The 27,177-nt window shown below is 33.6% G+C and overlaps 1 protein-coding gene across 32 annotated transcripts in view; it reads left to right on the top strand.

Moving 5' to 3' along the window:
• The window catches only part of LOC117316684 (cytosolic carboxypeptidase 3-like), a 186,846-nt gene that overhangs the window by 128,717 nt on the left and 30,952 nt on the right, over positions 1 to 27,177 (top strand). For 18 of the 32 annotated variants that reach the window (XM_033871414.1, XM_033871410.1, XM_033871402.1 and 15 more), the window contains 13 exons: positions 9,892 to 10,084; positions 12,688 to 12,842; positions 13,744 to 13,822; positions 14,195 to 14,273; positions 15,135 to 15,318; positions 15,693 to 16,015; positions 16,731 to 16,880; positions 17,868 to 18,013; positions 18,340 to 18,438; positions 19,103 to 19,254; positions 21,695 to 22,025; positions 22,442 to 22,610; positions 24,492 to 24,545. In XM_033871414.1, coding sequence (XP_033727305.1) covers positions 9,892 to 10,084; positions 12,688 to 12,842; positions 13,744 to 13,822; positions 14,195 to 14,273; positions 15,135 to 15,318; positions 15,693 to 16,015; positions 16,731 to 16,880; positions 17,868 to 18,013; positions 18,340 to 18,438; positions 19,103 to 19,254; positions 21,695 to 22,025; positions 22,442 to 22,610; positions 24,492 to 24,545 — 2,114 coding nt within the window. Of the gene's footprint in view, positions 1 to 3,013; positions 7,386 to 9,891; positions 10,085 to 12,687; positions 12,843 to 13,743; positions 13,823 to 14,194; positions 14,274 to 15,134; positions 15,319 to 15,692; positions 16,016 to 16,730; positions 16,881 to 17,867; positions 18,014 to 18,339; positions 18,439 to 19,102; positions 19,255 to 21,694; positions 22,026 to 22,441; positions 22,611 to 23,370; positions 23,410 to 24,491; positions 24,546 to 27,177 lie in introns of those variants that run through there. The other 14 variants (XM_033871415.1, XM_033871405.1, XM_033871400.1 and 11 more) reach the window with 6 other exon arrangements.

Raw genomic sequence — 27,177 nt, 5'->3', positions numbered from 1 at the left:
ATAGGAGCTCTATAATGTTGACAAATGTTTATTGAATGTGTAGTACTTTAGAAGAAATCAATAACTAAATACATATGACACAATTGAAAAATCAACAAAAGTATTAATTACAGAAATCCTTTGATGTTAAAATGTCATTGATCAAGTTACCCCAGCCAGACTTTTAATGGAATAACTTCAACATGTGAAATTTGCTTTAAACATTTAAAAAATTATTCAACAAGAAATTGTGAAGAATGGTATGTGTTGGAGACAAACAAAAAAATTCTGTAGATCTATAATCAGATATTTGTAGTTAGTTGACGCATTGTGAATTCCACTAAGTCTTGTCATTTGAGGATTTCAGTTTGTCACCTTGGTGAAAATTGAAACACAATTTTTGATTTTTTTTCTTCCAAATACATGTATAGATAATAAAAGTGTGAGATATTTTAGAAGAAAATGAAGAAAAAAAAATCTTTATTTTTTTTTAATCTTAATTTTTTTTTTTAATGAGTGAAACAAAGTAGGGAGATGGGCTGTCCAAAGTGAAACTCACATCAGATCTTTTTAAAAATACTTTCATTTCCTAAGGCAAATTATAAAATGTATAAAGTTAGTAAATGTGCTGTAATTCAAAAGGCTGACCTTGGTTTAGAAAATAACATAACAAACACATACAAAGATACCATCTGGATTCTTTAAAAGTTTTTTGAATTAATCCATAGTAAAAAAAATACTGAATACAATGAGGTTTGTTTGTCTTTGACATAGAAATTCATTTTAAGAATTACTGAAAACCATAAGACAGATCTTCAATACACAAAGAACTATGACAGCATTAATTCTTTGTAGTAAAAGATTTGAAGTACAATAGCAGAGTTATTGTGAAAACTGAAGACCTTGTCATTCTCCTACAAACAAACACTATCAACAAACATTGTCGACCCCTCTGAGGGCTAACATTTTGAAAAATTTTGACATACACAGCCACCTATATGTTATTGAGCGTGGTGGACCAGGATTTTCATGGAAATGCAGGCTGGGTAATTTTCATGGTCAGAATCAAATCAGCTTCATGGAGAAACTATTTTAATGTCTGAGAAATTAATATAGAAGATTTATTTGATGACTACCTGTATTAAGAAATTTGAGATTTTAACTTGTACATCTCTTGGGTATGAGAAAAAACAACTTTCTGATTTTTTTTTTGAAATTTTGTAAACAAGGACTTCTGATAATGAGTTGGAATTTGAATTATTTTGAACGAGATTTTATTTCATTTTAATGACTGGTAAGATAAAGGTAAAATGTCTGCCTTTTATAATATGTAGCTTTAAACTGCAGGTGCAATCTGGAATAACTATTCCTAAAACTGGGTAGTTGATTTGATCTTTATAAATTCAAATACAGCATAATTACATCGTTCAAATTATATTTTCAGTAACGAAAATGATATATTACATCGATTTAAATCATGTGTGCATCAGAATTGGTTAGGTGTAAAATTTGTTTATCTTTAACAACATTGAAAACATCGCATTCTGTTTTCCACGAGACTTGAGATAATTAATGCTTGCAATCTACGACACGATCAGAATAGCCGAGAATTAGTTGAATGCATTTTGGCCTTTTAGCTAATTATCATGCTATTTGTGTCAAAATATTGTCGTTATCCTGAATAGCGACGTTGTCCCTACAAACTTTTAATTTTATAATAAGCTCATTTTAAAATTCCCCCAGGGACAAATATCATTAGAATGACTGTTGAAAGGTTCGTGTATACCTCACCGACTTTTTATATATGTACATCAATATTTACATGTAGATAAATATTTTTGTTCCTGCCATTCACGTATCTGAAAACTCTTGAAAGAAATGGAGATCTGGTTAGCTAATGAAGCATTTGGACGAAACAGATTTAACAAAATACAATTGTAACGGGGAGAGGAAGTGTATGATAAACGTACATATTCCCAGGAAGGATCTTTAATGAGCCTAGCTGAGAGTTTATATAGTTTGACCTATGTAGTACATATTGCATGCTATGTACTGGATTCATAGGTGATTTCAAAGTCTTGACCAAAACATAGTTCAACGTTATAGCTGAAATATATTGGACAGAAACTGTCCATACTGTTTTAGCTGCTGAATTATCACTTCTATACTAAAACAAAATGCCTCAGACGACCATTGGCTGATCGGATAGGAAAAGGATGTGGAATTTCTACTGTACTTGTGGTGTGGATAAATTGTGTGGATTTATACAGGACTAATATCAGAAAATCATGGTGTGGATTTTTACTTGATTCATGGGATATATAGAAACATGTATAGAAAATTGATTTGAATTTTTTCTTGACTTGTCGGATATGAATATTGTGTGGATTTGAATTATGTGGATCGGCACTAATTAATATTTTCGAGTCAAATGCAAAGAGGATTTTACTTAATTTTAAAGAACTTGTTTTAATTCTGGATCAATTTCATCATACCTTTTAATTGATTTTAAAAGAGATTGATTAGCTATTTATCTAAGAAATTAAGGTGTCAAGATTCTTAATGATTTTACAGGGCCAGGTCTTTACAAGCTTTCAATGGAGTTTGCCGAAAAAATCTTACTTTACGTTCTTCATTTGACAAATTCGAACTATCCAAAATAGTTATAAACAACCAGAGTTCGAACTATTACTAGATAAAAAATAATGTTTTGCTAGAAAAAAATGTGTGTTTAAACTATCTGCCTGTTCGAACTTACCGTACATCAGTTTGTGGAAGCTACTTATCCTTCCAAATCTGAGATAAAATAGGAAAATTTATCAACATCTTGAAATGTATAGTTATTTCAGCAAGGAGAAAATGTAAAATCAATCAAATTTGCTAAAATAAATAAATACAGTCATTTTTTTTAAAATTCAACCTGATTTTATTAATGCTTCTATAAAATTAAGTGCTAATAAATTTTTGATTGAATTTATAATGGCCATCTGTCTATGGTACAGGTTGCAATTTAAATTTGATTTTTAAAGAGGAAGATCAAGAAGATCTCGTATAATGATACAGATATTGGGGAATTTAAGCAGTTAATTTACATTTGAAATTATGCGAAGATGGAGTTTTCATATGAAAATTCACCCTTTAGCACTACTTTATGTTGCTGTGATTCAATACTGAGCTATTTGACTGGGAAAAAAGATCATCTAATCAATAAACATGAATACCAAAAAACATATAAAATAAACTAAATCCAGGCATATAAACGTTTAATGTACACAGGGGTATTACGATTTATAGTATTTGTAAATAATCTGGAGGCGATGTGACTTTTAAACTGTCAATTTAGGAATAAAAAGAGGCCAGGTTTTATTCAAATTCATGATAGAGTGATATGAATAAACTAATATTCCTTGATTTTTATTTCCATTACCCATAGAATTGACTTGAGGGATTGTTGACTTGAATCATAATTCAAGTGGACATCAGGTTTCCCCATACAACAGTGTGTATTGGGTATTAAACCTGTAAACGGCCTGGCCAGCCATGTTTGTTAAGTAGTGGCGTATTCTGGTGATGTTCAAGTAGACAAACTACCCATGAAGGGCTTTCCCTTTTGATAAGTACCCCTATATGCTTACTTCGTGCCATGTATACTCCCCGCGGTACATAAACCCTCGTCCAGCTGATAACAATTCTCTGACAGCTTACATTTTGAATTGGATGAGCGAATGAGGACATGTATTGGAATATACTGCTAAAAACACACCAAAAACAAATATTCTGGCAAGTTTTTTTTGTCAATGTTAATGTGCATGTGATGAGCCCTACTTTCCTTGAGAAGTCAGCGTGACCTGATGGAATAATTTAAAAGTGCCTGTTACCTCGTTCATGTTGAATAAAACTTGGAAACTTTCAGTGCATTGGATATGTATTAATGGGGGCAAACACTTTGTGACAACAAATTCATGTCATAAGTATTTCATTTTCTTTATACAAGGAAATTAAGCAAATAGTGGATCCAGTATTGAAAGTGACTTCTTTTGTTGATCTACAAGCTGGTGGTAGAAGATTCTGGCATCAGTTTATTGGTGACTTTTAAGAACTGACTTCCATTGTAAATGTGACTTATATGGAATTGTGTTATGGAACAGTGCATTTAAGGTCCACTGTGCTGAACTTTCGAAACGGATGTAATTGATCTTTTTGTGGTAACCTCCATTGAAATCATATTCATAGACATGCTTTGAACCTATGGAGAGGCTGTGTTGTTAAAGTTCCATAAAACATATTTCCTCTTACTACTAGAATTTTTACTTAGGCTGGCTTTATACATACTTCGTCGTTGTTGGGCAATTGATGGCGTCAATCACGGTGAATTGTTTTTATGATCTTGATGTATTACGTAATGGGAGATCGTGTATTTGAAAAAACATTCAGTGGCAAATACATTAAAAAAAAAAAAATTCTTATTATTTATTTTCTCCTTGGATCTTTTGCTGATATTTATTTTAAAGGCAATATTATTGCGTGATAGAGTCATAGGGTCTATCAATGCCTCTCAATCAAAGTGCACTTTTATTAACTGATGAAAAAAATATTCGGAAAATTGATCCAAAGTTTTCTGCTGTAACACATTATGAGTTCAGCTCTGTTGGCAAGACGGAGAGACTTTAGTTACGAAGGACAAACGATGAATTCAGGACAGGAAAATAGTGGTGGGACGAACAGACAGACTCAAACAATACGAATACATAATCTAGAAGGAAATAGATTCCGACGGAAATCTTTCACTATTGCTCATCTATATCTTTCATCAGCCTCACTTTCACGTCAGCGACAACGGGCAGCATTTGTGAAAGAGCATAAGGATTCGTCTGAAGCCTCGACAGGAAAGGACAAGAAAAAATCGGATGAAACATCGGCTGAAAAAAGTGCAATACAAACTTCAACCAAATCCAAAAGCAGCTGATGAGAATCTCTATGTGTTATTTCTATATTTTTATTATGTTTAGGATTATTTTCAAGTACACCAAAGATTCAACAATTTCTTCTTAGGACATGTACCAACAATTCAACATCATCTTGTGAAATTGTATCCTTGTATGGGTCTTTGTGCAATATAGTTTGTAATTGGAATACACACTAATGGATGTGATTTAAAAGCCGATAGTGACTCAAGGGTATATATAAAAATTTACTCCTTATAGTGATCCGTGATTTATTGACTTGTAAACTACATTAAGTGAAATCACTCAAGCGTAAAATTTCCTGAATAATTTTTGACCTGATCTGCCATAGGTGTCGGGTGAATTGGTGCAGTGTTAAGGTTGTATTAATAAAAAGTTATCTGAAACTTTTACTTTCATCATAACCAGTAGGTGTCATCAATAATTTAAGAAGTAAATTTTTAATTAATTCTCCGTTTGGTTACAATTTTTTTCATTTCAATCTGATTGAGTAATTAGCAATAAATGTGATCACAATAGAGTTTATGAAATGATATTTATCAAAATTTAAATAAATGTGACAGTTTATATTTCATGAATAAGTATTATTAAAAGAAGTATATTGGTTTTAGATAAATGGCTTTTGACAAGAAGAAATATATTAACAAAATCCATCACAGTACTACACTGAAATTTTGATTAAAGTCAAATAAAGCTTTTATTTGTAATGCAATAAATTGAGTCTGAAGTAACAAAAAGCAAAAAGATTAAGTTACTGTAATTTATTCTGTCAAAAAGAAAGAGAATTAGTCAATATTTAAAATTTAAGAAATAAATAAAAAAATATTGCAAAGTCATGAACAATTGTTCGTTTAAAGTCACAGTTGACGATGTTTGGAAATAACCGATACATTTTGCTACTCGACCGAATACAATTTGAATGGAGTCTCTAGTTTAGTCAGAAACTGAAAAGGAAAAGTAATTTAATAATCTCAAACACAATAGCACAGTGTTATCGAAGAAGGGCTATTTATGTTTACCTAGACTCCAACCCTTTTTCTGTAGTTGTGAGACTTAACACACATCTCCATTGTGTTCATTGCATATTAAGAGCGGTTTATTTTTAACGAAACAGCCGGCGCTCATCAGATAAGAAAAATATTTAGTCAGTATAATAGGGTTACCATTGTAGGATCTCTAGCTTACAGTGTTAAAGGTATGTACAGTTTTTTTTAGAAACATTTAATGAAAACGTGTGTTGATTGTGGATAAAAAAAGTTCACAGACATTCGCTGGTGTGTGAATATGAATGTGGTACTTGTTACTTTAAAAAAGTGAAATGTTCATGAAAAGAAATTTGAAATTTTTTGGACTTGATAGATTTTATGATTAATGAAGAGAAACAGCATTCTTATCTGAAGTTGGTATGAGCTTAACCTACATTCAAATCATTTATGAGATCAAAAAGATTTTCTGTAACGGTTTTGGTTGTGCGTTGTGTTGATGTCAATTTGATCTATGAAATAGTACAACTTACTTAAGGTTGGGATTTAAGATCGTGAAATTTAACCACGTTCTTATTTTTTCTCTACAAGTAAAAGTATCAACATTCAACAAGAACAGAAATTCTGTGTATCCTACCTCTTCAATGTACAGTCAGTGAGAGATTTTAAAAATAGCCTATAATTCACCAATTAGCGATTTGTAGAGTTTTACGATACATTTTAAATGAAGATTTAAGTGAGGAGAGTGATTCCAATTGGATTGATGTGGAATTTTCTGAACCTTTTTTTTTAACGTGTAATACTCACAGAACATTTAATGGACTTAATTGAAACACATTAAGATGTTTGACATGGATACAGAAAGTTATGCATGAAACTTGATAACATATGTTGCCTAGCAACCAAAGTTACAAATCTTATACAGCTTTGTGAGGATATTCTTCGTACCGATTCAAAGTGGATATTGTTGTATACCCAAATATGGATTTAAAAGATCAAATTTATTTGATTTTTTCATGAAACTTCCATTATGGTGAGGAAGTGATCTTTTGTGATGTGAAATTTGTGTAATTATTACCCAGATCTGTGTAATAATTCAAGGATTTTAAGGCATAATATTTTGGATGTTAATCTGTGTGGATGACACAAGGAATTATGATTGATTATTTTTTGTGTGAACTGGTTAAACGATAACCCGACAGGATGATGGTGAACTTGTCTAAGCGTAGTTTGGATACAATCCAGGCTCAAAATAAACTCCTAAAAACTAGTTACTGGAATTACTCAGAACAACTTGAGGAGTTTATCTCACGGTACAAAACTCGGCCACCGGATATTAAATTCTGGCCGTACGGACCATACTGGCCCAAATTCTATGATAGTGAGGTGTTAGAAACGCCAAAACACCTGAAGACATCACCGAACTTTAAAGAACCCCTTGCCAGGAGACATACTCATGGTAAGTAGCTGTAGCTACTAGTATTAAGGATCCTTTCCCCGTAAAACCAAGGTAAGTCTTATAATTAAGGATCCTTTCCTCATAAAACCAAGGTAAGTCTATAAGTGTTAAGGATCCTCATCCCGGCTGTTGGTACGTTTTTCAGAATCACATGATCAGGATTTATTTGAAGAAACTTTTGACAATTAACTAATTTTTGTTGAGTAATTAAATGCCAGGTTAACATTATGGCTTGATTGTCCATATATTTAGGTTTTATCTAACAGCTAGGTAATGACCTTGATATAGGCTATCTTAGTGTTAAGGTCAAGGTAAGATTTAAGCAGCCCTACTAGATACGATATTCATATCTAGACAATATGTAGTTCCAAAGATACCATATTTATTCTGTGATAAGCCCATGTATTGTAATAAGCCCACATTTGGCAATAAGCCAACATCTGATAATAAGCTCATGTAGTGGAAGCCCATGTTTGGTAATAAGTCCACATCCTGTTATAATCCCACATCTGTAACAAATCCATGTCTGGCAATAAGCCCACATCTGGCAATAAGCCCATGCATTTTGATAAGCCCATATCTTGCAATAAGCCAACATCTGATAATGAACCCGTGTAGTAAAAGCCCATGTCTGGTATAAATTCATGTGTTGTAATAAGTCCATTCTGGTAATAAGCCTTTGTCTGGTAATAAGCCCACATCTGGTAATAACACCATATCTGGTAATAAGCTCGTGTCTGGTAATAAGCCCCATCTGGTTATATAACACCATGTCTGGTAATAAGTTCGTGACTGGTAATAAGCGTATCTGTTTGGTAATAAGCCCGCATCTGGTAATAACACCATGTCTGGTAATAAGCCCACATCTGGTAATAACACCATGTCTGGTAATAAGCCCCATCTGGTAATAACACCATATCTGGTAATAAGTTCGTGACAGGTAATAAGCGTATATGTCTGGTAATAAGCCCGCATCTGGTAATAACACCATGTCTGGTAATAAGCCCACATCTGGTTATAACACCATGTCTGGTAATTAAAGCCCATCTATGTCTATAATGTTGTTCTGTAAAATTACCAACAAATATAAATTAATTATCCATTAATAAAAATGAATCCCTGCACCCTTGACTCTGGGCTTGTCAAGGATCAATACGGTAGCTTAATGTCAGATTGGTTGGTGACAGAACTTCAGATTGTAGGTTGCTCTGTAGTTTCAAAGGTAACATAAGCAAAACATCTTAATAAATTTCTGTAAGATTTAGATTTTATTTTTACTTTTTAGCTCATCTGCCATTTTTAAAAGGGAAATAAACTTCTGCTGTACTGTATCATACATGTCTGGAAATTTCCATTGGGGAAACTGCACATGTTCAAAGCTTCAGAAACATATATTTATAGATATGGTTTTGAAGCTGTTCTTCTGCTAGGCAAATTGGATAATATGTCAGATTTAGATTCATTTTTCTCCATCCCAATTAGAAGGGGCTAGTACTCTTTAATACACCAGTAACATACAGGGACTCTCCACCTTAGTGTAATGCATTCATTTGTGATTTTGTTGATTTATTGTTGAATATGGATGATAGGTTTAGAAAACAAAATAGTCCAAGATAGTGTAGTTTTCAAGTAAAGAAAATAAAACGTGAAATTTATTTCCAAATATGATGTGGATATGACCTTTTGTACTAAACAAAAAAAATTCATAGCAAAGTAAATTTTCACTGATTCATGTTTTCAATTTAATTTTTTTTCCTGGACTTGTAATCTCATATCAATACACAGCATTAACCTGTGTCTGGTGTAATGTTGACAATCTGTCACCAGGTGGCAGTGTAAGTGTTTGTCAGGGTGTCTGTCCCATAATTGACAGGAAATTATACCAATGTTGGAAGCGTTGAATCAATATGATATCGATTTCATGTTTGTGTTCATTTAATTATGTGAAATATATTCTCTATTAAATATCTGTTGTGTGCTATTTCTCATTCAACTAGATATTGGACATTAAAGGAACATAAGTGTTTATAGCTGAAGACCTCCTAAAAAAGGGGGACAACAATTTTTGAATTTCAATTTGTGAGAAAACAATGACATCATTTCCTTCTGTTTAAAACTTATATATTTAAAAAAAAAAAAAAATCTTTTTTCTTCCTTTTTTTTTTGTCTGTCCAAATTACAAATGTATCTATCCTTGGTTGTATTTTACTTAATAAAATATAACCTGCCCATGATATATTGTGTATATATCTTAACAATTCTTTTAATACCATTTTTGGGGGAGTTTTTGTCTTTTTTTATTCGTTTATTCTAATAGTATTATCTGCCTTTTATATCATTGGAAGCTGTTTTCTTGTTTTCAGGCATGAGAATGTTCAGCTAAAATTTTGATTTTAGACTTTTCCTGCAATTTGTTGTAATGATTATCCTTGACGTTTCTCTTAGAAAACATTCTGAAAAGGGTTGATTCAGATTTGTAAAGTTTTCTTTCCAACTATTTTTGTAGATCTACAATTTCCAGTGACATTTGATAACCAGTCATCTCAGTACTCCGGGAAATGGAGAGGTGTGTTGATAGTATACGACTCGGAAAGAAGTAGTCGTGACCGCGTACCGCAGCCGGTGCCAGACGGATGTTGTCCGAATCTCTTGTTTGAATCTAGGTTTGAGAGTGGAAACCTTCGTCAAGCCAGAAGAGTGTAAGCATAAGTGTTACTTTTATCTAAAACATTTGCTTCAAATCAGGGGAGATAATCCATGTCAGGGAGTGTCATACAATAAAGGAGCCATTTTTCTTAGCTCACTCCGTCCAAAGGACTAGGGTGAGCTTATGCTATACCATGGCGTTCGTCATCCATCTATCAACAATTGAATTCTTCTTCATAACCGCTGATCAGAATTGAACAAAATTTGACTGGTAGCATCATTATGGGGTAGGGATTCAAAATAATACAAATGATAGGGCTGACACCCAGGGGCAGGATGGTTGGACCAAAAGGGGTCAGTTTGGCTGAATTGATATAAACGACTTCTTCTCTGAAACTAAACAATGGATATCACTCATATTTGACTGGTAGCTAGCATTGTTATGGGATGGGGATTCAAAATTGTACATATGGTGAGGCTGATCCCCCAGGGGCCTGAGGAGCGGGGCCAAAAAGGGTCATTTTTGCAAAATTGATATAAACAACTTCTTCTCCAATAGATATCACTCATATTTGACTGGTAGCATCCTTATGGGGTAGGGATACAAAATTTAACATACAGTGGGGGTGACCCGCTGGGGGCCTGATGGGTGGGGCCAAAAGGGGTCAATTTGGCTAAATTGATGTAAACCACTTCTTAATCTCTGGAACTAAGCAATGGATATCACTCATATTTGTCTGGTAGCATTGTTATGGGGTACTGGGGATTCAAAATTGTACAAATGATGGGAAGGACAACCCTGGGGGCTTGAGGGGTAGGGCCAATAGAGGTCAATTTGGCTAAATTGCTATAAACAATTAATTATCCGGAAGTAAGTGATGAATATCTTTCATATTTGACTGGTAGCATCCCTAGAGGGTGGGGATTAAAAAAACTATAAATGGTCCATGGTCCAGCTGGTTTCAAAATGGTGGGGCTGCATGACCTCCCTGGGGGCCTGAGGGGCAGGGCCAAAAGGGGTCCATATTGCAATATTGATATTAATGACTTCTTCTCTAGAACTAAGCAATGTATAGGCATTTATATTTTATTGCTAAGATGCCCAGGAGGCTGGGATTCAAATTTATACAAATAATAGGGGCTGCATGATATCTTGATTTTGTTTCTGGATTATATCTTTGAAGCAGTTGAGATCCCCACAACATACTCATACATAAACAAATAAAGCTGTGAACATAAACATTATTTTGATGTTTGCTCAAATTAACCAGGTGAGCAATACAGGCCCTCTGGACCTCTTATTTTATGGAACAAAAGTCTGTCAGAAGTCTTTACAAAATTCTCATCAATGTTTAAGATATCATACTAATATTCCTAGTGGAATTAGCATGATGTGACCTTAGTGATATGTTGCAAGGATTTTTATAGAAGAGTTGAAAATCTGAAACCAAATCCTGATATCTCCACTGTATCATTCATAAAAATAAAATAAATAAATAAAGAATAATAATAATATAAAAAAAAAAAAAATATTGGATAATATACACTATCTTGTATTTGATATGTTTTGAGCCTAATATGTTGTAGGTCATGCTTTGACAAAACCATTTTCTAGGGTAATTTATATATATATTTACAATTGTGTACACCAGAATTTGATACCCATGGCATTATACAGGGTTCCATATTTGGTCTGCATTGATATTTTATTAAGAAAATAAATCTGAATACATATTGGACAATTAAATGTTTTACCTGACCTTTCCTTTGCAAAATTTTCTTTTCTTAAATAAGACACGGAAAAGAATGTCATAATTGAATAGAATGTGAGTTATTTAACTGTTGACATTAAATGTGAGAGACAATATGAACCCCTGTCACTTTTGATTTACGGCCCCATATGAGTCAACAATGGCAAGGGAAGGGACACTTTAATCAAACTCAAATTTTAATTTTCTACCTACCGCCCACAACGTTTCTAAAGTGGACATCAATATTGATATATAATTCAGTAAGAAAATTGATATGTTAAATTAAAATTTTACTAGAATAGCATGGCATATTTTAACAAATATTGGTAAGACTGACACTTTTAATGTCAAATTTTCTTTATCAAAGTTTGTTACATTAGGTGTTTAAAAAGCTCCTTTGTCCAACTATAATTTACAATATCGAAAGCTTTGAGTGCATTGATGTTCAGAATCCTAAATGACAAGAAATCAATTTAATTCATATGAAAAATCATTGTCAAATTTTGATTAAAATACAAACCATATTGAGATAACCCATGTGAAAAAAAAAAATCATTTGTCAGATTTTGATTGAAATGGGGAACTGAAGCCACTTAAATTAAAACAGATATATTAAATTAATTGAATGAGATTAGCGACAGTAATATAGGATGTTTTCTATAAAATCAAAAGCTGTTCATTAGTCTCAAGGGGGTCAAAATATTTGTTAGCTCACTTGGCCCGAACATTAAAGCGTAGTTGAAAGGGTAGAACAATAATTGTAATGTTAATTAAAATATTTTTGCCATGATTACTGAAATATCCAGGTGAGCGATGCAGGCTCTTTGGGCCTCTTGTTTTAATATACACAAAGATATAAGGAAATTTTGAAGACAAAGAGTAATATGAGATATTCTATATTACAGGGGTCAGTTTGAGTATGAACTTGTCCTGAAGACCGACCTCCACACCAATCGTCACACACAATGGTACTACTTCCGGGTTCAGAATGCGGTCCCAGGGATCGTCTACAAATTCCGCATTGTCAACTTGTTAAAAAGGGACAGTCTCTATAACTATGGTGAGTTTTTGAATTGTTCTTTAATGACAATATTTACTGTCTGAACATTGGTATTTTGATTTCTGTGTCCTGTGACATTGATCAGCTTTGGTTTTTTAGGAATCAAACTGAATTTAGCTCTGCCTTTGTGGTAAGACTGTGAATTTATCTATTTCTAGTGAGACTGTGAATTTAGCTGTCTCTTTGGTAAGACTGTGAATTTAGTGATGTTTCTATGGTAAGACTGAGAATTTAGTGATGTTTCTATGGTGGGACTGTGAATTTAGCGATGTTTCTATGGTGGGACTGTGAATTAAGCTGCCTCTTTAATGAGAATGTGAATTTGACTTTATCTCTTAGGCGAGACTATGAATTAATTTATAGCTCTCTTTTTGGTATGACTATTAATTTAGCTCTGTCTCTTTGGTGAGACTGAATTCAGCTCTCTCTCTCTTTGATTACACTCTGAATTTGGCTCTTGTCTCTTGTGAAACTGTTAATTTAGCGGTCGTTTCTTTGGTGAGACTGCTAATTTAGCTGTGTTTCTTTGGTGAGACTGCTAATTTAGCTGTGTTTCTTTGGTGAGACTGCTAATTTAGCTGTGTTTCTTTGGTGGGACTGCTAATTTAGCTGTGTTTCTTTGGTGGGACTGTGAATTAAGCTGCCTCTTTAAATAGAATGTGAATTTGGCTTTATCTCTTAGGCAAGACTATGAATTTAGCTATCTTTTTTGGTGAGACTATGAATAAAGCTGTTTCTTTGGTAAGACTTTGGATTTAACCCAGTCTCTTGATGAGACTCTGAATTTACCTGTTTATTGAGCAAGTCTGAATTTATAGCTCAGTTTCTTTGGAGAGACTCTGAATTGAGCTCTATTATTATTTTTTTCTTTTAATCTGACTTTGTGCCCTCTTCATTACAGGCATGCGGCCATTGTGCTACTCTGAAAAAAGTGCTAAAACAAAACAGATTGGCTGGATTCGAGCTGGTCACCATATCAGGTAATATTATATAAAATCTTTAACTTACATTTTCTCCTGGTAAACCAATACCTCTCAATTTTGCACTATATAGTTTTGCTTTTGAAAAATTATCAAAACGTCTATGCTGTTGATAAAGCTCTCCGGCTCAGGATATACAGAAATACAGAGATGTATAGGGGTGGCATTTCACCAATCCTGTGGTTTTAACTATGTTTTAAGCAAATCATGAATTTATACAAAAATTGATATCTTGATTATGGCATGTATATTTGGAAACCTAATATTTGTTGCACTTCAAGTAAAACAAAATAAAGATCCCAACCATTGTAAATCATATTTTTGTGATCACTTGAAAATATTAAAGAAAAAAATATTACATGTATTTTTTAGTTACTCGCGCAATATAATGCACCTGCACTGTCCATTGCTCATGCGAGGGATTCCATACTATGAACTGGAATGGCAGATGGTAAGTACACTAGAAGGACAAGGGCAGATAACTCTCTGTAGTATGTATGGAAGATTCATAACCCTGAACAACCATGTTCTCTTTTATGAGGAATATTATGTGTGGTTCAATAATAAAGGGTTGAAACCAGTGACATAGAAAACAAATTTCAATTAGTGTTTAATTGTAATGACAGATTGTTAAGCAGGGGGTGATTACCCTGTTAATGTCTAATTGTCTATGCCATGGAATTAAAATCAAAAGCACACTTCTCATATACTGTATTTATCCTCAAATAACCCCACACATTCGCTTATTTGTGAACCAATTTTATAGCTTACTATTTTAAAACTGATTATTCTGCAATAATGAAGAAAGGGGCTTATTTCTCACTAAATAGGATGTGCTGTGTTTGCATGATTTTATCCCAAAATCTCCCTGATATCTCCTTATGTAGTTCATGATCTTTTCATATGAATTTATCCTGTAATAACCCTTAATTGGGACAGGCACATATTTGTGTCATTTTCCAAGATGGTGGACAATGATAACTGATGATTTCGTGTGAAAACATAAAAAATCTGCAGCTCTAATTTTCAATGCACCCTCAACCTCAAACTTTATTTCAAAACAGAGAAAAAAAATCTGTGCAAGTTTTTACAGGAACCTTTTGACTTCAAGTAGAAGGATCATTGGGTTATTGCTGAACAGTGATGTAGACATGGATGGGCTTATTAAGAGACATTGGCTTATTCATACAATATGTCTTACTGGCAAGTAAAAAGTGAAGAGATTAAATGCTTTTAACACATATTTTGAAAAAGCAAGTATGGAGACCGGCCGAAAATGACAGTTGTTACCTGGTAATTGTGTATGTTATAGAGTTTCCCAAATGAGGAAGACACATACTACCTAGCACACTGCTACCCTTACACATTTACCGACCTCAAAGAGGATCTAGACTCACTACTCAATTCACCGGAGCGTCGTCAGTGGATACGACGGGAAGTGTTGTGTGAAACGCGAGCTGGGAATAGCTGCTTCCTTGTCACAGTCACAAACTTTGGTACGGAAAAGCCTTTTTATCGTTTGAGCATGAAAATTGTATAGATATACATGTATATAATTATTTATTTCCATCGTTTGTTGAGCTACAATTTCAATTCACTGATTTATATAAAGGTAATTTGAAAGTTTTCTAGCTTTATAACCGACTTGAAATTAAAAAAACATCTAAATGTACAATTTAATGCATTCTTTATAAAGCTAATTATAGTTTTCAGAAAGAAAAAATATAAAAATCTTTAAAAACAGACTTGTAATTACTCGCTTCTGACACTGGTTCAGTGCAGGGGAAATAACTCGAAAATATGTCTGTAAAGTATTATTTAAATCTCTTTAAGTAAATCTATAATGTAATCTCAATTATCCATTTTGCAGAGAACTCTAAGGAAGAACAGGACTCAAAACAAGTGATCGTGGTGACGGCCCGAGTCCATCCTGGTGAATCACAGGCGAGCTGGATGATGAAGGGTCTTCTAGACTATATAACAGGGCCTGACCCGGGGGCAAAACAGCTCCGAAATGTGTTTATTTTCAAGGTGGTGCCGATGTTAAATCCGGATGGTGTTATTGTAGGCAACTACAGGTGCTCTCTCGCTGCCCGGGATTTAAATCGTAATTACAGACATCCGCGGAAGGAAAGTTTTCCAACTGTATGGCATGTGAAAAGTATGATGGATAAAGTTCTTGAACGGCATAATGTAAGTCATCCGAATTATCTGGGAAATGTGTCATAGTTGACCAAATAATTACCTCAAGAGGAATAACTGTTCTTTTTCTGGTCCAAACATTTCGTTGATGATCACTTATTTCATGACTTATTTGACATCCTTGATGAAACGCCCGTGTATGTGTATATGTTTTTTGGGAATTTTAGGAAATAGTATGATAATTTCTTTGATTTGCCAAATTTTTAGAATTATTTGTTCAATAGTTACCAACACTGGTTGCCTTCAGTGCCACCTTGGTTACAGTTTGATGACCATGGGTAGTTCAGTCGGTTAGAGTGTTTAGTCACGTAACTTCAGATGAAGATCCTAGGTGTGTAGTTCCACACTCCTTTAAACTGTGGCGGTTTGTGTTTCTCGGGAAGCTGTGAAGCAAGCTCGTCTGTGCTGACATGTTTGTGACCTTGGGCAAGACACTTTACACTAATTGCTCTGGATGGCATGCGTTGGGACTCCCATATGTTGTTCAGTGAGGTAGTCACCAACTACTACAAGGAGACCCCACCTCTAAATGCTCCTGACAGTTCAGCTAAGGGATAATAAACCTAGAAAACGTACAAAACAAACAGCCTTATGACCTTTTTTCCCAAAATGTCCATTGAATATGCTTTCTATATCCCATTGAAGAGTTTTGTTACAAGGTTGAGATGTGGTGATCAAGTTGAGAGGTGTTGTTTTTGTGTTTTAGATATTGTTATACTGTGATCTTCATGGACACAGCCGCAAACATAATGTATTTATGTACGGTAACAACACGTCACAGGACGGCGAAAACAACACAACTGGTGCTAAGGCCTTTTTACAGGAACGGCTCTTCCCCTGGATAATGTCACAAAAGGTGAAGTTTCTATATACAGTAAAACAGTAACAATGCTATGCTTATGTACATACCAATTTTACCAATATTGATCATATAGGTGTTGGCGTTGTATGAAATGAAGAAAAAGGAGGAAAGTGTAAGGAACATGCAATCGAATATTTCTGCAATCAGACAGGAATGATTGAATAATAAATTAATGATAAAATTGCTAAAAGCCAATATATAAGTTTAATGAAAATATGGTTTTATTCAAACAGAGAAAAAAAATCATTTACAGAGAGTTTGCTTTTTCAGCTCCCTGCAATGAATTCCTATGTGAGCTATTGCTATACCCAATGTCTCGGCATAGTCGGCGGAGATAGCTAGTTAAAGTTTTTATAAAACAGAGTTGTGTCAATACTAATGAGGATACTGCTTAGGTATTGATGTACATGTTCCTGATGACAAGACCTTTACACTGGTATCAGCACTACTGACCTTGACAATGACCTTTGACCTACTTTCAAAAACTTGAATCTTGGCCACAGTTTGTTAACCATATGAGATGAGATGAAACTTAAATATTTGATATGGTGTGTTTCTCATCACAAGACCTTTTTACAGGTCCTACATTTGTAGACCTGTTGACTTTAACCATGACCTTTGACCTACTTTTAAAAATTCTGAATTTCCACCCACTAAGTGAACTATATTTTCTTCTGACAACTCAATGTTTCAGGTCATGTTCAGACTATGAATACAAAAAAAGTAAAATTCTTGTGATATGTGCCGACTTCAGTGTGACTGTAGTAGATCTCTTTACACAATCCTATATAAAATACTGTTTTTATCCTGTAACAAGCCCACAGGCCTACACATCAACTTTGATTTAAAGTCGGCTAATTGCAGGACAATCAAACAGCACTGATCAGAATATTGATTGAATCACAAATTGTTGGGCTTATTTAAATATAGATATGGTACATCCATGCGAACCTCTAACACTTGGTTTTTATTTTATTGCAGGCTCCTGAGAAGTTTTCCTTCCAGTCTTGTAAATTCCAGATCAAGCGTTGTAAGGAGGCAACGGGTCGGGTTGTGATGTGGAGGCAGATGCATATTCTCAATAGCTTCACCCTGGAGGCCACCTTCAGTGGTACCATCCTAAACAAGTCAGTTATCTCCCTTTGTGGTTTTCTCCCATTAAAATTGTCTCCCATTACAGCAGTTATCTCCCTTTATGGTTTTCTGCCATCAAAATTGCCTCCCTTTAAGATTATCTCCCTTTCTAATGTTCCATTCTTTCCATGTAATTATCTTTAAAGTAAGTATCTTCATTTTACAGAATTATTTGTATTAAATCAATGGAATTATTATCACTGAAGATGATTTTTAAAACACTTGAACAATGGAAAAGTTTTTAACTACATGTATATGTTGGAACTAGGTGAATGTTTAAGTGAGAATGTCTGAGATAGAATTTGAAAATCTGTTACAGGGCTGAACCACGACACTTCAATGTGGCTGACTTCTTGGAGATGGGACGTGTTCTTTGTCAAACGGTGCTCGAATACCACTTAACTCAGGAAAACAAAGCGTGAGCCTTTTGTATATTATTTCATGCCTAAGCATGCAGGAAAATTGGTGTCATAAAGTGTATAAATGATTTTGAATAGAAGTTACCTGATTTATCCGAGAGAATGTTCATGCCTTAATTGTTAGGTATTAAACACAGTAAAATTATCCCTCATGACGAAGTTCAGAGGTCGAGGGAAATAGAGTTTTATTCTGATATACATGTGTACTTACATTCACCCTTGATCAACAATTTCATTTCTAAACAGATTTTGATCAAAATTCATATATTGGTCAAGTATGGGAATACCTCGAACAAGTTTATATTTTATGGTACAAAGGTCAAGGACAAGGTCAACCACATTGTTCATAGAAAATCATTCAGTGCTCTAGCAACTTCATGCAAGTGATTTGTATATCTTGCGATACCATGTTTGTATTTTAAACAGTACATCCATATCAACAGAGACATCAGTGTATTTTAAGTCGTACCATGGATAAGCAGCTTTTAGATATATTTCTCGCTAGGCGATTTTGTGTCGTAGACCATGGGTTTAATGTATGGTCAGTGTGCGGGTCAAAAATTGAATTGCTTTGGTTTATGGCATTTTACTGTAAAATGGAAATATAAGTCGGGAATAATCATTGGTCCTGAGTATAAATAAACGTTTGTGTCCTGTTAACAGAAAACAAACTGACATGGTGTTAGAACTGACACGGTTTGTTACTCACCAAGTCCTCGAGCAGAAAGGACTCGTCAACAGCCCTGTACGACTGCCACAACTAAAGGGGGTGCAACTCAACACCGGCGACAAAATCATCTCCAATGGAGACAATGGTAGGTGATACTGTGGCAGAAATATGAATTACCACATGCATAAAATTTATAGAAAATATTTCGGTAACTAAAATTCTTACTAACAAGTTTAAAAGATTATATCTGTCTATCTTTTTCTTCTGTCTGCCTGTTTGTCTGTCTGTTTGTCTGTTTGTCTGTCTGTTTGTCTGTTAGTCTCAGTATCTGTCTGTTTAATATATTAGTTCGAGACTTAATTTGTAGTGTAAGCTCAATATCACTGTAAAAGTCTAAAATCATGATAACTGAGAGTAAAATTTTATAGTAATATACTTTTTTGCAACACTGAAATAACATTCATGTTGCTATAAACTGATGGTAAAACTGGAAAACATTGAACCATTAAACAAAAAAACTTCAACCGTTTGAAAAAAAAAAAACCCAAACCTTTAGTGTATTCTTATACAAGGTCAGTCACAAGCTTAACATTATGTGTACTCTATATCAAATGTAGGTCACTGTGACTAACTTTTGTCAGATGTTGTATTGAGCCCTATTTCCTTGGTTTGACACTTCATTTTTAGCTCACCTGCCCGAAGGGCAAGTGAGCTTATGCCGTGGCGCGGCGTCCGTCGTCCGTCCGTCGTCCGTCCGGCCGGCCGTCCAGCCGTCCGTCCGGCGTCAACTTTCCATTCAAGCAACTTCTTCTCAATAAACAAAAGGCCTAGAGACCTAATATTGGGCCTGTAGCATGCTGGGGTGAAGGCTACCAAGTTTGTTCAAATGAATAACGTTGACCTTCATTCAAGGTCACAGGGGTCAAAAAGGCTAAAATCTTTAAACAACTTCTTCTCAATAACCAAGAGTCCCAGGGAGTTGATATTGGGTCTGTAGCATGCTGGGGTAAAGGGCTACCAAGTTTGTTCAAATGAATGACCTTGACTTTCATTCAAGGTCACAGGAGTCAAATATGCTAAAAAAAAATTAGACGACTTCTTCTAAATAGCCAAAAGACCCAGGGACTTGATATTGGGTCTGTAGCATGCTGGGGTGAAGGGCTACCAAGTTTGTTCAAATGAATGACCTTGACCTTCATTCAAGGTCACAGGAGTCAAAAAGGCTAAAATCTTTAAACGACTTCTTCTCAATAACCAAGAGTCCCAGGGACTTGATATTGGGTCTGTAGCATGCTGGGGTGAAGGGCTACCAAGTTTGTTCAAATGAATGACCTTGACCTTCATTCAAGGTCACAGGAGTCAAAAAGGCTAAAATCTTTAAACGACTTCTTCTCAATAACCAAGAGTCCCAGGGACTTGATATTGGGTCTGTAGCATGCTGGGGTGAAGGGCTACCAAGTTTGTTCAAATGAATGACCTTGACCTTCATTCAAGGTCACAGGGGTCAAAAAGGCTAAAATCTTTAAACGACTTCTTCTCAATAACCAAGAGTCCCAGGGAGTTGGTATTGGGTCTGTAGCATGCTCGGGTGAAGGGCTACCAAGTTTGTTCAAATGAATGACCTTGACTTTCATTCAAGGTCACAGGGATCAAAAAGGCTAAAATCTTTAAACGACTTCTTCTCAATAACCAAGAGTCCCAGGGAGTTGATATTGGGTCTGTAGCATGCTGGGGTGAAAGGCTACCTAGTTTGTTCAAATGAATGACCTTGACTTTCATTAAAGGTCACAGGAGTCAAAAAGGCTAAAATCTTTAAACGACTTCTTCTCAATAACCAAGAGTCTCAGGGAGTTGATATTGGGTCTGTAGCATGCTGGGGTAAAGGGCTACCAAGTTTGTTCAAATGAATGGCCTTGACCTTCATTCAAGGTCACAGGGGCCAAAAAGGCTAAAATCTTTAAACGACTTCTTCTCGATAACCAACAGTCCCAGAGACCTAATATTTGGCCTGTAGCATGCTGGGGTGAAGGGCTACCAAGTTTGTTCAAATGAATGACCTTGACTTTCATTCAAGGTCACAGGGGTCAAAAGGCTAAAATCTTTAAACGACTTCTTCTCAATAACCAAGAGTCCCAGGGAGTTGATATTGGGACTGTAGCATGCTGCGGTAAAGGGCTACCAAGTTTGTTCAAATGAATGACCTTGACTCACATTCAAGGTCACGTCGATCAAGTATGCTTAAATCTTTAAATGACTTTTAGTGAAAAGCCAAAGTGCAGAGAGACATTATATTGGTCCTGTAGCATGCTTTCAAATAACTGCAGGATCCATATATGAAAAGATCACTGCATTGCAGGTGAGCGATTTGGGCCCATTGGGCCCTTGTTATCAAAATGGTGTCAAATGTAAAGAGAGTACGTTAACAAATATTTTCAAATTTGATTGAAATTAAATGTTGTAATTAAATGCTACTTTAACAATTTACATACAAAGGTCAAGGTCATGATTCTGTCTTGTTTTTCGGACTTCATGAATTGGTGGTGGTATTACTTATAAAATCTTCTTTCCTTGCTTCATCCTGTCAGGATATCTTTCAGATTCCGGATTAGTTGGCGTTGAACCTAGTCATGAAATGTGCCACCCCCAGTTTGAAATGGGGTCAGACTCCTTACGTGAAGCCATAGTTTCGTATCTAGAGCAAGAAAAATCTGTGCCAAATGAGGAAGTGAAAAAAGACAAAAAACAGAAAGTGAACGGTGGTAGCAAAAATCAGGACTTGTCGAAAAATCATAGTTCCGGAAACCTCAGTCGGAAAGAAGTGGATCACATGATCGAATCTGCTTCGTTAAAGACGATGGATGGCTGCCTCAAGATTCTTGCCCAGTTAAATGTTCGTGAAGCAATACCAGATTCAGAGTAAGTGATGATGTTGTGAATTTTGTGCTTGATAGTAATAATAAAAAAAAGTTAAAATGAAAGAGATTTGTTACCTTTTGTTTACTGAAAGATTGTTTTAAGGGAAATCTAAACATGGCGAAGATCAAATTCTCTGATGATAAATGCAGTGTTATGATCGTAACTTTTCAACTTGTGAGACAGTACCGAGAAGCCGCCTAACTTTCAAGAGCACCTGGTCATATTCTCCTTGTACTTTTTCAAGGATCTCTTCCATAAACATGCAAATTTTGTGTGATCAATTTTGAATTAGATGCTATTAAGTTGGAAGTATTCTTTACTACCTGAAATGAAAAGAACAGTTATCTGAGATTGTTGAATTTTGAAAAAAAAAACAAAAAAAAAAAACAAATCTAACGTTTCTGAGTATATTACAGTTCGAGTGACAGTGACAGTGAATCTGAAGCAGAAATGAAAGCTATCGACACAAAATCCAAGAAAAAGAAACGGAAATCTCGGAAACAGCGGGATAAAGAACAGAATGACCGGAAAGGTGGAGGATCAGGAAGTTCTGACAAGAAGGAAGAACGATCGAAGTCTCTATCGGTAAGTTATTGTCAACATCTAATTGGAATGATATATAAATGCTTTTGTGTTGTTGTATATTATAGCATGCGATATATTCCGTTGATTTTTGGATCTGTTTTATATTTAAAGGATATATATATCATTGTGGTGCTGTTGTTGTTTGATATATATATATATATATATATATGAATTTATATACATAATTATGTAACAGGTTTTTCCTACCTATGTATGTAAATATTTTCTGTCTAAAATAGTAGGAAAGCACTATAAATTTTAAAACATGCTAAAAGATCACTTATTACTGATCTTTATGTATAATGATGATTTCTTTAGAAAAGTTATTTTTTTTTTAACTTTATGAAAGAGAAGATTTTGCCATCGAAAGTTAATGTCCTCTCCAATAGATGCTTTTCATATATGAGTGTTTTTAGTGTATTAAGTTTACAATAATCTGGAAAATCCTGTTCTTTTCTGCTTGCAAATTGCTTATAAGGTTTGGATTAACCTCTGTGTCTGCAAACCATTACATCATACAAACAACAATTATTTTTCAGTGCAATTGATTTTTGTACTGAACCTGGATGTTGACATATATTTCAACTTCTGTCAGGTTTTTTTCCATCAGTTTTTTTTATCCTTAATGCAGAAATTGTTACTGGATTTGATTTGAATATATTTTTGGATTTGAAAATATTGTAAAAAAATTATAAGGTATACATTATGAGAATCTCCATTAATAAACAATTTTAGTATACTAGCTAATTCTTTCCAATAGCATACAACATGCATCCAATGTCATAGAAATCTACATGCGGTAAGTTGGTATCATAGATACCACATTTATAAAAAAAAAATCTAGGGTAGTCTCCCTTGACTTGCACTTTTATTATATCAGATTATATATATATATTTATAAATATATTTATCCATGCACAAATATATATTTAGAAACTTACATTGCTTGTATCTAGACATATCATATCAATTTGAACTGAATTTATCTTTATTTTTACTAACAACAAATTTCATCACAGTTCTTATAGTGACTGGGGGCCTATACATTTACATCCAATATATTTTTTATCAATCCCTCTCATTGTCAACATTTTCAAAATCACAGAAATTGTTCTGTTTTCTGTCTTATTCAATGAAATTATTCAAAGAACATATATCTTCTTTTCTCTCAAGATGCATTTTTGCAAATGAGAATTGAGTATTAAAAACTTTGTAATTTTCCATTATTTGTTTCAATCCATTTGAAGTTTTTTCATCTACTGGAGAATAAATTGAGCTCTTATATAATGCTTCTTGCAGCACTTTAATTGATATGTAATGCAATTGGATACAGTAGGGTGCCTGAGGCTTGATCACGTTCTCCAAAACATTATTTTTGTCAAGGAAAATAACTACCTAATGATCTATAAGGTAATATGGGATAAATTAAGAATAATCCAGTGTAGAAAATGTTTTAATATTAATTACTATCAAACAATGGAATTGTAGAGGGGAGACAACTGTCTGACGTTAATAAAACTAAGGGAGGTAATAGCATTGTAATTTCCAATGGAGGCAACATTTTAAAAGGAAAAACACCAAGATAAGCTTAAAAAATAATTGTTCAGTTATGTAAGGGAGATAACTGGCAATTATGAAATGAAAATATCAAAGAGAGGCAGCTAGCGTTATCATATCAGAGAAATATAAAAGAGTGATTTTATATATTTAAACATTAAAAGGAAATTAACTAACATTCTTATATTGATATATATAAGGGAAATGATGATTATAATAATGTCAGAATATTAAATGGATACAAGTTATATACCATATTAAAGGGAGATAACTAATATTTGTTTATCAAAGGGAGATAACTAATGTTATGTTGTCACAAAACAGGTTGGCAGAGAGCGGCCTATAATAAGAGCTTATAAGCTCTTAGCTACTGAACAGGTAAAAATCAAAATTGTAAACTAACATATCACTGTGGAGACCATCATCTAAGGCATGATGAGCATTGTTACCTTGTTCAAATATCCCAGATATAATTGCATCACATTTCCATTGTTCACACAAACACTTGTTTTAAAACACCTGTTTTAAAATCACTCAACTAATCTGTGAATGAAGTAGATCTCATGATTAATATGAATATATTTTTTTCTCTCAAGTTCCCCTTTTAATGACTGGAATGACCATTTAAAAAAATACTTATAAATAAAAACATTCAATACACTTGACAGAGCTTGCAGAATTGCTCCATTGAAAGATGAAACATAAAAAAACAAAGAACAAAAAGAAATATGTGTGTTATGGTTGATGACATGAATCTGAATTTATTGTTTTGAAATGGTTTGATTTCGGATGTATCTCTGTATTTAAAAAGTAGATTTTTTAATTGTATTTGTAGTTATCGTTTTAGAAATTATTTTATAATATCACACATTTGACACTTTCTCTAAATCTCAAATCAGGATTTAGAAATCTGTTCATCCTCTAAATTGTTAATCAGGATTTTATTGGTTGTGCTGCTCATGTGACTATATATGGTGATGTGTCTGTGAGATCTTTGTGGAAAACTTAAAAGGTCAAAGGGCAAACTCCTGTCTTAATCCTGTGTGACCCAACAACTCACGGTGGTACCAAGGGGAGATAATTTGTATCTTATTTCATAACAAACTGACTCTAGCAATTAAAAGAATTAATCAGGAAATTAACATGAAAAAGGGGACATAACCCATACCATTAATAGAATAATTTTAACTAATACAATACTGAGGAAGATGTAGACTATAGAACATTAAATTAAAAAATATATATATATATATATATATATAAAGGGCAGTTCAGGCAAATATCAACTATCAATAACCTGTTTTACAATTTTGGTAAAAGTTTTAAAGTAAACAATTATTGAACAACAATAAAAATAATTTTGTCTGTTTTTGGCTAAACAGTTTTTGCTTATGTGTATGTATCATAATTCACTTCAAATTAAAATACAATGAAAATTTTACACAAGAAAATTTCATGCTAAATTTAATATGCATTTCAAAGGAATTTTGAAAATAAGATCATAGAGACAGTGTTTGATGAATTCACAACTAAAGGAAGACATTTCTCTGATTTTGGCATCAAGACAATTAAGGGGCAACAACTCTGCCATTATTGTTGGACAATTTTTTCACACAATATTTTATTTTCAATATAACTTGATAAAAAACCAACAATGGATGGTACCTGCTGTTGCTTGAAGATAGACGTGTGTGTATGCATATTCAAATAGATTATATTTCTGTACAAGGATTTCTGCTAAAGGGACTGTCTAAGGAGGCAAATAACTTACATCACAGTCAATTTCACATGCTCGAGATGAGTTAAGCCTTTGACTGCATGTAGCACTTTTTAAGTGTCTGGTGATGTACCAAGCTCAAGAGAAATTCTCAGTGGTCGAGTTCACTGACAAGGGACACCACCAAGATGTTACTTTTCATACATATACAACATATTTCATCTTTAGTTTGACAACATTTTGCTTGCATGATTAGCACTGAGGCAGCTTAGTTTAACAATGTTATGATTAGTAGTTTTTGCTCAATTTCAAGTAATATTAAATTGGCAGCACACAAATAACTGTCTTATTAAATTTTATTAAATTTTGCAAAATAGTAATATTGTCATATAATTTCATCAAAAAATCATTATTTTGTTAACATTTAAACTTTTATTAAAAAATGTCATGGTTTTAACACCATTTTAAACATTTTAACATTAATTTTTTAGACCAGATCAAACAGATTTTTTTATTTGAAAATGTAGAGATTGATCTAATAAATGTTTTTATTGAATGCACATTTTTTTTATCTAAGATATACGAAGAAATTCATATATGTCAAGTAAAATAGCACATCCATTACCTATACAAAAATAAATTAAAATTAAAAAAAAAAGATTTAAAGATTTGTATCATATCAGTTCATAGTAGTTATTGCTTAATTACCAGTAAAAAGAAAGTTTAATACATTTTTTTAAAGGTTCAGATATTTTCATTGCTCAAAAAGTAAAATCAATAAGTGCAATTATAGTATAAAATTAAACATTAGTTGAATAAATAGATAAGATAATTTCCTGACAAGAAATGTTAAACATTTTCTTCTCGTTTTTTCTTACAAAAACATAAAATTGTATTTTCACTGCTGAAGTCAGCTTAAGTTCTATTGGCTGATTGAAGCTGCCTTCATTATTTTATCTTTTATTTGATTGGCTTGAATTTGTTGGCAGCGGGTGTTTTACCTCCCTGTGTTGAATCCTTGTGTGTATATATAGTTTTAGTTTTTTACAAGGTGACTATATAGATATATACTGGAAAATATTGTGGCGATATAACAAATTTTTAACATACACTATTGTATTTTCAAGAAACAACTGATCACTTTTGGGATTTGTAAATTTTTTTTTTTTTTTGATAAATACTGGAATTTACAATTATCCAATTTTACCGATTTGATTGATAATAAAAATTAAAGGATTTTAAACTTAGATGGCATCCAAAAAATAATTGTACTAATGTCCAGATATAATTACA

Source organism: Pecten maximus, chromosome 18 (assembly GCF_902652985.1).
Source record: "Pecten maximus chromosome 18, xPecMax1.1, whole genome shotgun sequence".
In the NCBI taxonomy this organism is placed as follows: domain Eukaryota; kingdom Metazoa; phylum Mollusca; class Bivalvia; order Pectinida; family Pectinidae; genus Pecten; species Pecten maximus.
The sequence above is the reverse complement of the archived record's forward strand: the minus strand, read 5'-3'. Positions and strand labels throughout refer to the sequence as shown.